The sequence below is a fragment of the Podarcis bocagei genome, assembly GCF_964188305.1.
Source record: "Podarcis bocagei genome assembly, chromosome: 8".
Taxonomy (NCBI): Eukaryota; Metazoa; Chordata; class Lepidosauria; order Squamata; family Lacertidae; genus Podarcis; species Podarcis bocagei.
In genome coordinates this window covers 48,185,346-48,200,690 of record NC_138133.1, presented here as the reverse complement: position 1 = coordinate 48,200,690, position 15,345 = coordinate 48,185,346, and the positions used below count along the sequence as shown (strand labels likewise).

General features: G+C 43.2%; 1 protein-coding gene across 2 annotated transcripts in view; it reads left to right on the top strand.

Moving 5' to 3' along the window:
- Positions 1-512: 512 nt before the first annotated feature.
- Positions 513-15,345, top strand: part of CHST9 (carbohydrate sulfotransferase 9) — a 54,109-nt gene continuing 39,276 nt past the window's right edge. The window contains exons 1-2 of one of the 2 annotated variants that reach the window (XM_081206829.1): positions 513-661; positions 12,667-12,879. In XM_081206829.1, coding sequence (XP_081062955.1) covers positions 12,780-12,879 — 100 coding nt within the window. In that variant the 5' untranslated portion in view covers positions 513-661; positions 12,667-12,779. Of the gene's footprint in view, positions 662-11,917; positions 12,207-12,666; positions 12,880-15,345 lie in introns of those variants that run through there. The other variant, XM_081206830.1, reaches the window with a different exon arrangement.

Sequence of the window (15,345 nt, the reverse complement as noted above, 5' to 3'; positions counted from 1 at the left end):
ACTAAACCTCACTGGCTTCAGCAGAAAGTGAACCTTTAAAAAAGTTTATATACAAATCTAAACCGTGTTTCCTGAACAATTCTCCTTCGACTTACAATGCGCAACTGCGCACCTGTGCCCTTTCTGCCTGTCAGATCGCTCTGACAAGTCGCAGGACCCCTCGAGGGGTGGGCAGCGCTCTCAGAGCGGGGTCGGCGCGCCATACTACCATCAGGTTAACCGAGCAGCGAATTCCAAGGAGCGCCCCCCTCCCCTCCCCGCGCGCGCGCGCTCCGCGTCCCTAGAACTGCAGCCTCAGTACAGCGCCAACTTCTCCTGGCAGAAAGTAAGGGCGAGGGTGGTGGAGGTGGCGCGAAAAGGAGGCGGCGGTGCACGCGCAGCCCGCCTCGCGCCCCCGGCCCTGGGCGCGTCGGGAGAAGGAGACGCGCTGCTGGGGCTTGTTCTATTCCGCTCTGGCCGGAGAGAGGTCTCCGAGAGGGCGCCGCGCGCGCCTGAGGGGAACCTTCCGACACTTTTGCGCTCTTCTGCCGCCTCCGCCCCGTCCTCGGGTAGGTTGGGAAGTTTGCAGGGCGGGGCTCGGCCAGCCGAGGAGGAAGAGAGAGCCGGGGAATTTTGTCCCGCCCGGTGCCATTCCATAGTGAGCCGCGGGCGCGCCAGCAAGGTAAGCTGCCCTCTCCGGGGAGGAGGGGGGAGGCCGGCGGAGAGGAGGACACGCTCGCGCGGGGTAAACAAGCGGCGTCTTTTGGCGCGTCCGCTTCCAAGCGCCTCTGCCCGCCTATGAGGCGAACTCCGTGGCCGCAGCCCTTCCTGGGGCGGCGGCTGGGGCTGCCCGAGGCGGCTGGCCGGAGTCCGCCAGCGAGAAAGGGGGCGAACTCGTCTCCTCTTCTCGCCCCCTCAGACTAGAGCAGAGGAAGGAGCCTCTGGGGCACCTGCTTGCCTCTGCTTGCCCGAGCCTTTTCTGGCAGGCTCTTTCGCCACGCCCTCGCCCTTCCCACATGGGAAGCCCCGCAACTCTTGTGTTTCAGGAGGGGACCGCTCCTTCCCCGAGAGCCTGGGACTGTGCTTGGTGGTGCAGGTTGAGCGGAAGTTCAACAGGTGCTGCCCCTCTCGAGTTCCTGCTTCTGTTAAGGGCGAGGGGGAGACCGTCCTACGGTGTCTTATGGGTCCATCCCATAATGAGCAAGTGTGGGAGCTGGAGATTTCCTTTCTTCAAAGGCTGCACACAACTCAAAGGGGTCGCTCTGGACAAGGGACTGTCAGGTGAGCTCCACCTTCCCATCTGCAGTACATACCCGCCTTCCTTACAGGGCTTTTAGGTTGCTGAGGTGGTGGTTTCGGGTTTTTTTTAGGAATTTTAAAATATCTGAAACAGAAATGTGAACGCTGAATGCTTGAAACGAACTGTAAGGATGCAGTGTTGTTAATGAAACTAAAAAATCCATGCACACTGTTGAGGATCTTTAGATGACCTTTAGGCACTTTGTCACTCTTTTAGCTCTTGTCCTGCCAGAAGGACTTAAGGATCTCTGTCATCAAAATGGTCCTATCTACATTCTCCCCTTATTGGGTGTGATCCTGATTTTACAAAGAGTTATTCCGGAGAATGCATTTCATTGTTCCTCGAGGCTGGTGCAGAGTCTGTTTTTCCATCTCTTAAATGTGTGTCTTTAAAAGTTTGCACATATTTATAGCTGCATGGGACAAAACTCTTTAAAAGAGAGAGAGAGAAATTGTGATGATGGTTGACACCTGAAGTCTTTGAGTTTGTGCATTTAGGTCTGACACCACAGTCTACAGACATCAGTGGAAATATAGCAAGTGTCTTCAGATAGCTTCAAATTATTCATTTCCCTCCTGTATATTCTGAGTATGTGTATAACACCTATCAAGATATCACAGGAGAATGGAATAACTAGGCTGTTGCGGAAAACCCTTAAAAAGAAAGTTTGCTTTTTAAGGGCTTTGACGTGCATTAAAAGAAGTCTTCAAAGTTAAGGAGAAGTCGGGGACTTAAGTGATTCTTGTGAGAATGTCACCTAGACACTATTTTCCAGATACTGCAGTGCAAAACTTAAACGTTCGTCTCAAAGCAAAAAGCAGGCATAAGTGACAAAGACAAAGTTTCCTGGGATGCTGTCAAGATTGCTTACTTGGCATATATAGGAACTGAGAAAATCATGCTTTTTGGATAATTCACATCATTTTGAGCATCTGCTGTTCAAATATTTATATACGTCAAAAATTCACTAGCTACATTTTGAAAATAAGCTTCTGTATGGAAATTACTTGAATATAAGTTAGTTCCATATAACTGGTTGACACAAAACTCTTTAAAGTTGCTAATATTGTGACTGAAAGAAAATAGAACAGGGTTGTTGTTTTTCTGTACTGTATGTCCATCTAAAAGGTCAAAATGGCTGTCCATTTTGCTTTATGTGGACCTATTTGATTAAAATCTGTTGATCAGTCAATATTTTTTAAAAAAATAAAGTGGTTTTTGGCTTCTTATTTGACGGAGAAATTACCCTGCTGGATGCAAATGGCTACGAAACAAATGGACTTGAAGTATTCTTTGGCACGTTCCATAACTTTGTAACTTTTATTCAAAGTGGAGATAACAGACAAAGACCACTTTAAACAGTTATGGAAAGAACTGCTTGAATTATGAGGCAATTTTGTGATCATGATCCACATACAACTGAACTTGCAATCATTTCCTATCATGTATACCGAGAATTAGGAATATAGAGAGCTTCCTTATAGTGAGTCAGACCCTTGTTCCATCTAGTTTAGTATTGGCTACACTGACTGGAAGAAGCTCTCCAGGTTTTCTGACACGAGTCCTTCCTAGCCCTACTGGGAAATGCTAGGGATTAAACATGGGGTCTTCTGCATGCAAATCAGATGCTGGGTCATTGCTGACCCAAATAGTGTCATAATGTATAGTGTCATTTTGCTAGTTAAAGTTTGCTCCAGTTTATGATTTACTGTTTGTTAAACAAAAAAGTTTTAACAGAAAAAGAATGTGTCCGACATGCTTGCTTAGAAGTAGGTTCGGCTTTGTTCAATTGGGTTTAGTTTTAGTATGTGCTTCTGCAGCTTCTGACTTCACTGGATTACTAGCTAGTAGTCTATTTTGTGTTGTTTTTTGTTTTTAATACTGTTACAGTTCTGTCCAGTGCTGACACTTTCTCTGGTTTCCTCTTGTAAGAAAGAAGTGAAATACTCTCTGAATGTGTTTGCTGTACTAGTCAGTGTGAACATTTCTGTATCTCTGCCATCTTCCTGTCCAGTGTTCTGTGCCCCCTCAGCAGAGAGAACAAGTACAGTGGTACCTCGGGTTAAGAACTTAATTCATTCTGGAGGTCTGTTCTTAACCTGAAACTGTTTTTAACCTGAGGTACCACTTTAGCTAATGGGGCCTCCTGCTGCCACTGCCACGCGATTTCTGTTCTCATCCTGAAACAAAGTTCTTAGCCCGAGGTACTATTTCTGGGTTGGTGGAGTCTGTAACCTGAAGCGTATGTGACCCAAGGTACCACTATTTAGGTGTCATACATTCTGATGACCCCTCCTGCTTAAAAAAACACATTTTGACACTACTGTAGCTTTAAGCAAATGCTTTTTTAATGTAGAAAACTACAGCAGTATTAGTAGAACAGAACTGTTTAACTTTACTAATATTAATAGTAGGAAACAGAAGTGTTGGTGCTTAATTCTCTCTAGGTGATACATCCTGCAAAATTAGAAACTCTTGTTCCTATTTGCAGGTGTGACTGAAATGTTCATTCTCTGAGTCACCCTCTCTAGTGGCGAATAAAACACTTTTCAAGACTAAATAAAAAAATTCCTTCCAGTAGCACCTTAAAGACCAACTAAGTTAGTTCTTGGTATGAGCTTTCGTGTGCATGCACACTTCTTCAGATACACTGAAACAGAAGTTGCCAGATCCTTCTATATAGTGAGAAGGTGGGGAGGGGTGTTACTCAGAAGGGTGGTGGGAATGGGAGATAGGCAGATAGCTGAGAGAGCCTCTTGACGACTCTAACGACTGTAATAGGTCTTACAGGAAAAGGCAAGGGGTGGGAAGGTGAGAAATGGTTTAGTTATGTATAGTGAGATAAGAATCCAATGTCTTTGTTCAGCCCAGGTCTTTTCATGGTTTTAAGTTTGGTAATGAGTTGTAATTCAGCAGCTTCTCTTTCCAGTCTATTTCTGAAATTCCTTTGTAGCTTCAGCTTAGGTTGTTGCATATTTTGAATAATTAGCTGGGGACTAGCAGAATTAAGGTTTCAGTATTATAATCAGCGGGTGGCGCTGTGGTCTAAACCACAGAGCCTAGGACTTACCGATCAGAAGGTCGGTGGTTCAAATCCCCGCAATGGAGTGAGCTCCCATTGCTCAGTCCCTGCTCCTGCCAACCTAGCAGTTCGAAAGCATGAAGTGCAAGTAGATAAATAGGTACCGCTCCGGCGGGAAGGTAAATGGCATTTCCGTGCACTGCTCTGGTTCACCAGAAGCGGCTTAGTCATACTGGCCACATGACCCGGAAGCTGTACGCTGGCTCCCTTGTACAGTAAAGTGAGATGAGCGCCGCAACCCCAGAGTCGGCCACGACTGGACCTAATGGTCAGGGGTCCCTTTACCTTTACCTAGTATAATCAGAATCTAGAGAAGATAACAGTTAATTATCAGACAGTCCTCCTCCAATTTTTCAAATAAACATTCCCTAAATAAACTGACAGTAAAAGTTAAAAAGAAGGTTAACATAACTTAAGTGCTGAATTAGAGTAATTCTTAAAAAAAACAAAAAAAAAACTGGCAAAGAATGACAGGTTGTTGTTTTGCATAAGAGGGATATTCCAGTACCAATAAAAGGTTACTATCCTGGAATAGGCAAACAAATGATAGGTAATTTCTCCGAGTTCAGCCTCCTGTAGTGAACAATTTGTTCTTTAAAAGACAACTCTAAAAGGTCTCTAACCCAGTTTACAGCTGTAGGTACAGAACAACCCTCCTATAAAATAAAAAACTTTGATACAGATTGCCAACACCTCTTATAACAGGTATGGGGATTTTCCAGATCATAGTGATATACAGCAGTTTAAGCTGATTATATGTGGATTCTATCTTTAATGACAAGGCTAAATGACACTGGCATCATTCTAAAGGCTTCAATAACACAACTGCTATTGTTTGTTCTGAAGCAACTCTGGAGCAATCACCTCTTCACCGTATTTTAAAATACCTATAGCAAAATGTTTTGGAGACAAGTACAAAATACCACCTTGCTCCACCTTTTTGTTTTTGCTGAGTAGGCCTAAGAGCTAGCCTATATTGTATGTGGGAGAGGGCAGCTACTTGAGACCCAGTGTGAGTAAGCCCCATTGAATTCAGTAGGGCTTGCTTCTGAGTAGAGAAGGTTAGGATGAAGTTTCATGGGGCAATTCAAATGCCTATACCCTGCTGGTGTGGCTTTGCAGAGTGGCAGGGCCACAGAAGACCGGGGGCGGGGGGGGCAGGCAAGACAGTTGGGCATGAAGTGGACCTGATCACAGTTTGTTTGTTTTTTTGGTCCCACTACTGCCAAATGAATAGGACATGGGTGGTGCTGTGGGTTGAACCACAGAGCCTAGGACTTGTCGATCAGAAGGTCGGCAGTTCGAATCCCCGCGGCGGGGTGAGCTCCCATTGCTCGGTCCCTGCTCCTGCCAACCTAGCACTTTGAAAGTACAAAGTACAAGTAGATAAATAGGTACCGCTCCGGCGAGAAGGTAAACGGCGTTTCCGTGCTGCTCTGGTTCGCCAGAAGTGGCTTAGTCATGCAGGCCACATGACCCTGAAGCTGGACGCCAGCTCCCTCGGCCAGAAAAGCAAGATGAGCGCTGCAACCCCAGAGTCGTCCGCGACTGAACCTAATGGTCAGGGGTCCCTTTACCTTTTTTAGTGCCAAATTAAGAGCAAGGTAGCAGTGATTGGGCACCATTAACCAGTATGTTTCTAATTTCTGATGAACTATAATGAGCCCAGAAATTTGGGCTTTTCATTATGCACAAATGCCGCTTTAAAGTCTATCATATATTGCATTGCAATAAAGTTCTGTGTCAAAATGGTATGAGGGTTCTTTGAAGCAACTGCTATGGTATGCATGTCAGTGACATCTCATAGATCGTTTGCCTCCAGTGAGAGCTATGAAGATGTCTTCTGCTGGACTCTTTCCATGTGGGTGCTTTATAGGGAAACCCTACCCCAATATTGGTTATAAAACAGATCCACTTCCTATGGATTTCTTAAGGTTTATGCTGGTCTTTTTACCTGGTGTAGCTGGGATTAGAAACTTCAGGTACGGAGTCACATGGGGCTCTTCAGGCCTCTTTATCTAGCACTTGAGAGCATTGCCAGGCCATGCCCCATCTCCCCAGGCTGCATCCATCACCAGCTCTGCTTTGCAGCCTCCTTAAGTATTTTTACTTGGTTGGAATGCATCCTTGAACTCTGTTAATGCTTCATGCTTGCCTAGATCAGTGTTTCCCAACCGGTGTTCCGCGGCACACTAGTGTGCCGTGAGAGGTTGGCTGGTGTGCCGTGGGAGGGAGGCGGGCGAGTCGGGCGGTGAGAGGCGGCGGCGGCGAGGATCCGCGTCGAGCCGGGGGCGGCTCCGCGGTGGTGGTGCCGAGGTTTCTCTCTCCATTCTCCCCTCACACACACACACAGGGTCAGCTGACAGGACCCAGCCAATGGGGCGGCGGCGGGGCAGCGCGTGCAAAAGGGAGGAGCGCGAGACAGCGGACGAGGAGGAGGCCGGCATGTCTGGGCAGCAGCAACAACAACAGCAGCAGCAACTCCCGGCGACGGCTCCTCAAGCCCCGGGCAACCCTACTCCCTCACCGGCCTCGGCCGCCCTCCTGCTCCACCCGCCGCCGCCTCCCCCGCCGCCGGCGGCCACCTCGGCCCCGCCACCGCCCCCTCCTCCGCCCGCTATCGCCGCCACCACCACAACAGCCGCCGCCGCCTCAGCTGCCGCCGTCCCTCAGTCCCTCGCTTTGCTGCCTCCTCCCCCCCCACCCCCAAAGCTTGGAGGTTCCCCGGCAAGGGGGAGGGAAAAAAATTGAAAACTTTCACTTTCGTGTGTCCCTCCCGGCGTGACGCTGCGCGCTGACGTCACGGGGCTGTAATGGTGGTGTGCCGCGAGATTTTTTTCAGCAAACAAGTGTGCCTTTGCCCAAAAAAGGTTGGGAAACACTGGCCTAGATGAAAGATAGAGAAGAGCATGTGTAGAAACTAGCCTATTGTATGAATGTAAAATGCCCATATGTTGCTCTGCCCATTTTTGTCTGCTTGTTTGGAATGTTCTGGTTATACTTGGGCATGCTACTCTTCGTTCAGTATTTTCTGCATGCTGATTGAGTTGCTTTCAATCATTGTTGCTGCAGGCATGAAATGAAGTTGCCAGGTTGGTTGCTGGCCAGCTCCTTCTGAGCAGAGTAAAGATTTTCAGTGTGGGGTATAAAGGAATAGGAATAAATAAGATGAAGTAACTTGTTTTAGGATGCTGGTGTTCTCAGCCCGAAATGTTTCCAAAATCAGGAACCTTCCAATACAGTGGTACCTTAGTTTACGAACTTAATCCGTTCTGGAAGTCCATTCTTAAACTAAAACCGTTCTTAAACTGAGGCACACTTTCCCTAATGAGGCCTCCCAATGCTAGTGCCATTCCACCATTTGGATTCCATTCTTAGACTAAGGTAAAGTTCTCAAACCGGGATACTATTTCCGGTTTTGCAGAGTTTGTAAACTGAATCCTTCTTAAATTGGACTGTTCTTAAACTGAGGTACCGCTGTACTCTGGATTTATTTATTTTTTTAAAAAAATGTTGCTTTCTGATTCTTGTGCTTTTCATAAAAAAACCCTTTTTCTCTAAAGAGTATCTCTCTGATAGCAGAACAGTAACATCTTGCTCATATCTTTCAACTTCATAGAGACATACTTCACTGCAGAGCTCTTGCATTCAGGTAGGGTGGCATAAACTAAATTTATCACATGAGGTGAATTCCCAGGTGATAGAATTGAGGTCTGTAGAACTTTTGGGACTTTTGTGTGAAAGAGACTATTCCTTAGCAATATGCTAATGGCACAAACTTAAGAACTCTTACAGAGAATTCTAATAGAAAAAGTTACCTCCTGCTGTGTCTGACACAGAAGGCAATGATCTATCTTCGTGTCATAGTCACGGTTTTAATGAAGCTTATGAGCGCAGGCTGTAGATCACAAATCATTGTATTAACTGCACTAATTAATCAGGCTGGCATTTTTCAAATCTTATGCAGAATAATAACTGTGCAAATAGTCTGAGCCTGAAGTGTGTGAGTCTTAATTAAAACTCTGCCTAAACACAATAAAATTGTGTGACTGCCAAAATTCTTAAAGTAGAATTTGAGGCAGCGACCACAGGTGAGCCCCAGCAGCCAGCATGCAACCAGTGGTTTTTTTTAATTAAAAAAAGAACTAATGCTCCCTGCCCCCCCCCCGCCCGCCCCCATGCCATTTCTCCTTTCTCTTTTCTTTTGCTGCTTTTTGTGACAGACCACTTCCTGGAACCTCCTACCTTTAAATATAAACCCAAAACCTTAAGTTAGCAAGAATGTTGACTGGGGCAGCCATCAGATCATTCCATATTGATTGTGAAAGATTTCCATTGGCCACCTGTTCAATTCTGTGCTGCATTTCAGATGACACTGTTGTCCTATAAAGCCCTAAATGACTTGGGGTCCTGGTATTTGAAGGAATGCCTCTCCGTATATCAATCTGCTCAGGTTCCTAGTTTTGGGAGATCGGGGGCTTTTCATTGTTCTACACCAGAGGAAATTCATTAGGTGCTGACACAACATGGGGTCCTCTCAGTGGCAGTGTCCCAGTTATAGAATGCCATTCCTATGAAAGTGTAACTGGCGTTGACCTCGTTGACATTTTGGGACCAGGTTCAAGCATGCCTGTTCGCCTAGGTATTTATGGGATGTTGGCCCACTGCTACAATAGATGTGGCAGAAATTTTTATTGTGCAATTGATTTAGATCAGGGGTGGGGAATCTCTTTCAGCCCAAGGATTGCATTCCCTCCTGGGCACCCTGCCGGAGCCCACATACCAGTGCTGGGAAGGGTCAGAGACATAAATGGAGAAAAGCCATATATGTCAATCCTACAGTAGTCTAGCTCCAACACACACTTATCCTTCCTTCTATCCTCTGTCTAGGCAGGCAAGCAGCATTATCAGCATTCAAGGACAAATTGCAGCCTGGCAAAAACATTTAGGGACGTTGTGAATCAGGACAAGTGAAGGGCCACATCTGGTCTAGGCCTAAGGTTCCCCACCCCTGATTATGGCTTTCTCTTACTTAGTTTGGATTGTTTTGATTGTTTTAAATTTTGTTGTAACTCTCTGGGATCAATTGATGAAGTGCTGATTAAAAATGTAGTTAATCAAGATGTGTGCATGAATAGCAACACAATGAAGCATAGAACCCTCTGACAACAGCCTTCGTTCAGAAATCTATAGGGCAGAGAGGACAACAATTATCAATTCAACTCTTAGTTTCAGAACCCCCTAGATGGAGTACAGCTGTTCTTCTGGTGATGCTGTTATTTCTTTACTTCTAAGGTAATTGAACCAGCCTTAAAAAAGAAAAGAAACATAAATGATTTTACATTGCACCTAAAATATTTTCAACCACTGATGAAAACAAATTTTTCCCCAACCTAGCTTTCTTGCCATTCATCACCAGCAAGTGCATGCTTGCTGTGGCAAGTAATTGACCTGACCTGACCTGGTAACTTGAATGCATTTGAGCTCATTTAGATGTTCATAAACCCATAGGAAAAATAGATAGTCAGCCTGACTGAGACAGGTCTCTGGTTTGAGACCTATACATTTATTGTTGCCAAACTTCAAATAAAACCAAACCTGAGCCCAATGGCAGCTTTTCCCCTTATGGAAATAGCAGCTCAGGGATAGATGGACTTTCATCAAGGTGAGCATAATGCTGTGATCCAATTTTTTTTTATTCTGACCCAATTCTTATCAGCCCCTCCCTGCAGCTTTTGTTTAAAGTTTTAAAAGAATCATGCAGCACCATGCGCTTTTAACAAAACATGTAGTTTGGCCCTGATAGAGGAGGATGGGCAGCAGTTGTCCAATCAGCAACTACGACCTGTGGTACAATGAACCACATTGCTTCCATGCCTCTGTCACTGTGCTAGTAAGTGCTGGTGCCTGTGCAAAGTGGGGAGCCTGTGGCACTCCAGATGTTGCTGATCTCTCAGCTCACATTAGCCCCAACCAGCATGGCCAATCATCATGGATGATGGAATTTGTAGTTTTAACCTCTAGAGGGCCACAGCTTTTCCACCACACTGGCACAGGGTTGGGTACTTTCCAAAAACTAACAGGTGTTTGAGGTCAGTATCTGTTAGGCATTTTAAAAATTAGTTTTGTTATTATTATTTACTTAAACACAACTTGGCATTCCGATAATCATCCTATACTGACATTTAAGTTGTTTTGTTCCCTGTGCAGCATTTGGTTGAAATTATCATGTAGTCCTTAACTTTTCTGTATTCTTTTATCAATGCATAATCATTTCATTTTCAGACTTCTGGGCTACATTTTTTAAAAGGTTGATGATAGCTATTGCTTACATTATACATTTCTCTTAATAAGAATCAAAAAGCTGGCTCTGAAACTTATAGAGAATCCAGTATTTGGGGTCCAATTTCATTTGTCTGTATACCATATGGTGTTCAATCTTATATAACTTGCTTATAGGCCTGTTCTTCTGCAGAGATCTAGGTCTACAAATAGAAACTTCACCAGCAGAATGGCAAACAAAACATCAAATAGTTCTCAAATGATTGTTCCCAACTGTCTTATTTTACCTTATTACTTATTTTTTTCTTTAGTTCACTCGAAACACTGCTTATTGAATATTCTTTCCAAGGGCATCATTGTACTGAATTTCAGGATAGGCTTGGATTTTTTGCTTTGCAATTTAATACTCCCTCTATACTATACTCAATTGAATTACAATGTGCTAGATTTTAAAAGCAATTTAAGAAGCTTTACTTTCTCTAGCATTCTACAAAAGGTTCTGTATTGCGTTTTCGTCAACTCTAACATCCTGCTGTTTTTGAGTGGCAGGTGAAGGGCATTTAAATTAATGATTTCCCTCTCCTGAGGCTCTGTGTTGCAAGTAAGATTATTCTTCAGAAAGCTTTGGGCTTGAGCCTTTTCCACTTGAAGCCACTGGTGAGAATCTGGCTCTTAATAGGGTTGTTTCCTATGTAGTTTGAATCGATGACTGCAAAGTGGTCCTATAAAAAAACAAACCTTGATGTATGTTCCTTGCAGAGCCAGGTTTGTGCTTTTAATAGGAACTGCCACTGAGCTAACTTTTGGCCTATAGGAATATTGTTGAAGGTACGGCATTGCATTGGCTTCCCATATTATTGTATTTATACTGCCTCCTGCTTCCAGAGAGCTGTTCATCTTGACAATAAGTAAGAGGTTCAGAACTTTTTTATTTATTTAATTTTTATTTTTATTCTTTTGGTTCTCCTCTCAAGTCAGAGGTGTTTCCTTCTAAATTTTACCCTGTTGTAAACAAAATCTGCCCTTTTCCCCTTATGGGGTATCCAAGAGCCCATATAGAGTCCTTACGTGGGTTCCCTATTGGTAGGAGAAAATAACAGAGGCCAACCAGAGAATATTGAGAAACAAAGCAGCTAGTAAGCCTGATCTTTATTAAAGCTGTTGCAACAGGGTGCTCCCCTCACATGCAGGAGGACAGAGGAGGACCCCTAACAAAGGTGTGCCTGCCCTTATATAGACATTTCAAATTCTCTGCCCTGGAGCTCAAGACCACCCCTCCATACATCATACATACATCACAGAAGGGGTGTAACCCAACACCACCCCCACAAACATCATACCTACATCACAGAAAGGATGGTCTACAACAGAAATTTGAGTGTTGTTGTTTTTCCTGTCTGGCAGGTTTTCTGATAATGTCGTATCTGATTGCCTGGTGATTACCCACTTCCTGAGACAATGGGAAAGTTCCCTCACCCCCTCCCTCCTTGCAGAGAAAACATTTGGTCAGTTTGGGAGTCAAAATGGTTTCAGGAAGGTCTTCCTGTGCTGCTCCATACATTGGTACATTTATGAACATTTATTATATGTATATGACTTTAAAATTCTTATAACAATCCAAGCACATGTGAACAAGTGTTCTGCTAGGAAACAGTAGTACAGTTGTGCTGATTTGTTTTTCAAGGCTGTTATTTGGTTTAGTTTCTCACAATCTTGGATGCCTTTACTTCTGGCAGTAAGAGAAAGTTTGAGAAAACATGACTACCATTTGTGCAATCCTGAGAGGAGCCTTTTTAAAGGCATCAGATTTTAAGAATCTTCACAACTCCCAGTTTAAATCCAAAGTTGAATTACTGAGGAAGTGGGGAAAATAGTCCCAGAAGAAAACACAAGCTTGTTGGTTCCTTTCACTTGGAGAAATAAAAGGGAAGGGGGGAACCTGCAAAGGTATATATAGTATGCTGTGATATTCATAAGAAGAGTGCACTAGAAAAATGAATTTTTCTTATTTTGTCTTTTCCAGATTGGCATTTCCAGAAAAAACAGAAGAAGAAAAAGATAATGAACTGAAAGCATCTGAAAAGTATATTGTGCAGTCCTTTGAAGCGAGTAGAAATGTAGTCCTCCGATAGGGCCATGAACCTAAAACTAGTCTATGTATCTGTACTGATGTTTGGAATAATGGGTTTATTCCTCTTCATGTACCTGCAAGATTGGATTGAAGAACAACATACAGGTAAAATAACTAATAAGCTAGCTAAATCCATATCAGCTGTTCAGTGGAAAAATAAATAATGGCACGGGCTTGTGATATGCACACACACCGTCTGAGAAGTGGCTAGTGTAATCACACATATGTGGGTTGAACCATTCACAAGATAAAGCTGAGGGGGGAGGAGGGCAGAAATCCCCATGTATGACTGTCTCTGAAAGTTAACAGCTAAGACATCAAAGAATTCCAAAGCAGCCATGTTTACTCATCTGAAATGAATGGTTCCTGATTAAGTAGAATTTAAGGGATTACATGGTATTTAACTTTGTGGTCAGAGTAGACCACCCACTGTGCATAATGTTTTTCTTTTCCATAATTAGTTTGAAGGGAAAAAAGGGGGGGGAAATATGGAGGAAGTTGGAAAATGTAGTTGGGTAAGAGGCTACATAGCTTATTTGAGAGAAATCCCAGCAAAAGTTAGACAAGTGTATGATTTGCTTTTATTAGTTCAAAATGTTTAATACTGTAGGAATGTTTAGACCACTACTTGATTACTTTGTAGGTGGCAAAAAATATATATGTAAGTACAGTACAGAGTTTGGAAGTCATGCTGTATACTTTTAGAAAATAAGAAGCAGCATTTTTTTTTCTATCTTACAAACGTTTATAAGCCATTATTTAGTCCAAAGATGTCAAGAGTCAATTAACACTCAAAAGCATAAATAACAAAATTAATAATTTAAAAGCAGCAGCAGCAAGGCACATCCAGCATGAATATATGATCTACAAATTTAAATCCTCCTCATCATGGTATCTTTATTTATATACCATCTTTTTCCCTGACAGGGACTCAAGGTGGTTTACAAATAAAATTAAGAACAACTAAAAACATTTTTATCATTAGAAAACAATTAAACATTAATATAATTTAAAGCTACAATATACCGGGGTGTGTTTGTGTATTAGACATAATTGTAATAAAAACAATACAGTTCATTAAAAACAGTCAGTTCCCAAAAGTCAGTTGGAATAAGGAAGTCCTCACTTCTTCATTAAATAATTTGTTAGATTCTTTTTAATAGGATTTGTAAGTTGCACCTGGCCTGCAAAGAAGCCCACTAATAGAGAAACACTTTCTGCAGTGGCTTCTAAATTAATGGAATTGTATATCCACAAGGGGGTTGGCCCATGCCCTAACCCCCCCCCCCATGAAGTGCCACCCCAAAGGTACAACCCCCTTTGGGGCAGCATTTTGGTGGCAGCCTCTTCCCTCCCCCAATAGGCAGGCGTGTGTGCAGGAGAAGGAGTAGGGAGTGCACAAGCCGAACACCTTCACATCTCACTAAACCATAATTTGGCTATGTTTGGAAGGCAGGCTTGCATGTTGCTCTCTTTCCATCTTCATTGTATATATGTACTAATATCCTAATTTGTACCATGAGCAACCAGTCAGTATTTCTATCCAATATTCTACTAGGTTTAATGACTCAATAGGCTATTGTGGTGTTATGAATAATAATAAAAAGTAATTTCAATATAGAGAGGCAATTCAAGAAACTATATTTTGAAAAGGAGGAGACTGACTGTGCACATGTAAGGCCCACGGCTGTGAATGAAGCCTGGAAATGATGTTGAGAATCACAGCCCTTTCCACCCTCAACCAGCCAAAACTCCATATTTGCCTCTCCACTGGAATAGCAATTATTTCAGACACTGCAAAATGAAGATAAATGTAAGGGCACAGATGAGGACTTTAGACAACTTCTTTCTGTAAGGTGCACTGTACTACTTAGTAAGGAGGAGATTATCATGGAATGGTTCGAGGTCATGTTTACAGTTATGAAGTCTCCCAATAGGAGATATGCAGCCAATTCGGTGTCATGGAGGACATGCAAACAAGTTTTTTTCCTGTGTTGTGATGATTTCCCCCAATAAGCTACTGCGTTTTTTGTGCCTGCTGTAAGTTATGTTTTACTGCTGATTAAAATGGCATGTGGGCTATGCTAGGAAAATGAACTCTTGCTGGGAATAACTCAACTTCAAATTAGTCTTCTCAAAGGGCATACATGCTCAGCAAAATGTTGAACAGCTGTTGTCACTGTGTTGAGAGAGAGAGAGAGAAAGACTTGTCAACTCATCACCTTCCAAAAGTGCTCTGGGTGTCTTCTGTTACGGGACAGCTTAGCTCTGAGAAAATTTGAAATACACACCGTTCAAAACCATATCCCTCTCTTGCTTTGCATTCAAATTCAACACTTGTACTTTCACAGTGCAGTATATTATTAGTAAAGGAGATCAAAGCACTGTTACCTAGTTAAGGTGATCTTCAGTTTAGAGCCTCAGAAATGTGAAAGTCCTCAAAGCTTTATTGAACAGGACAGTCAAGAATGCTGTTCTGTGTTTCATTTTGTAATCCTTAATGAGACTAAAAATGTATACACAACAAAAGAAACCCATTAACAACCTTTTTTCTAATCAAAGCAGCTGTGA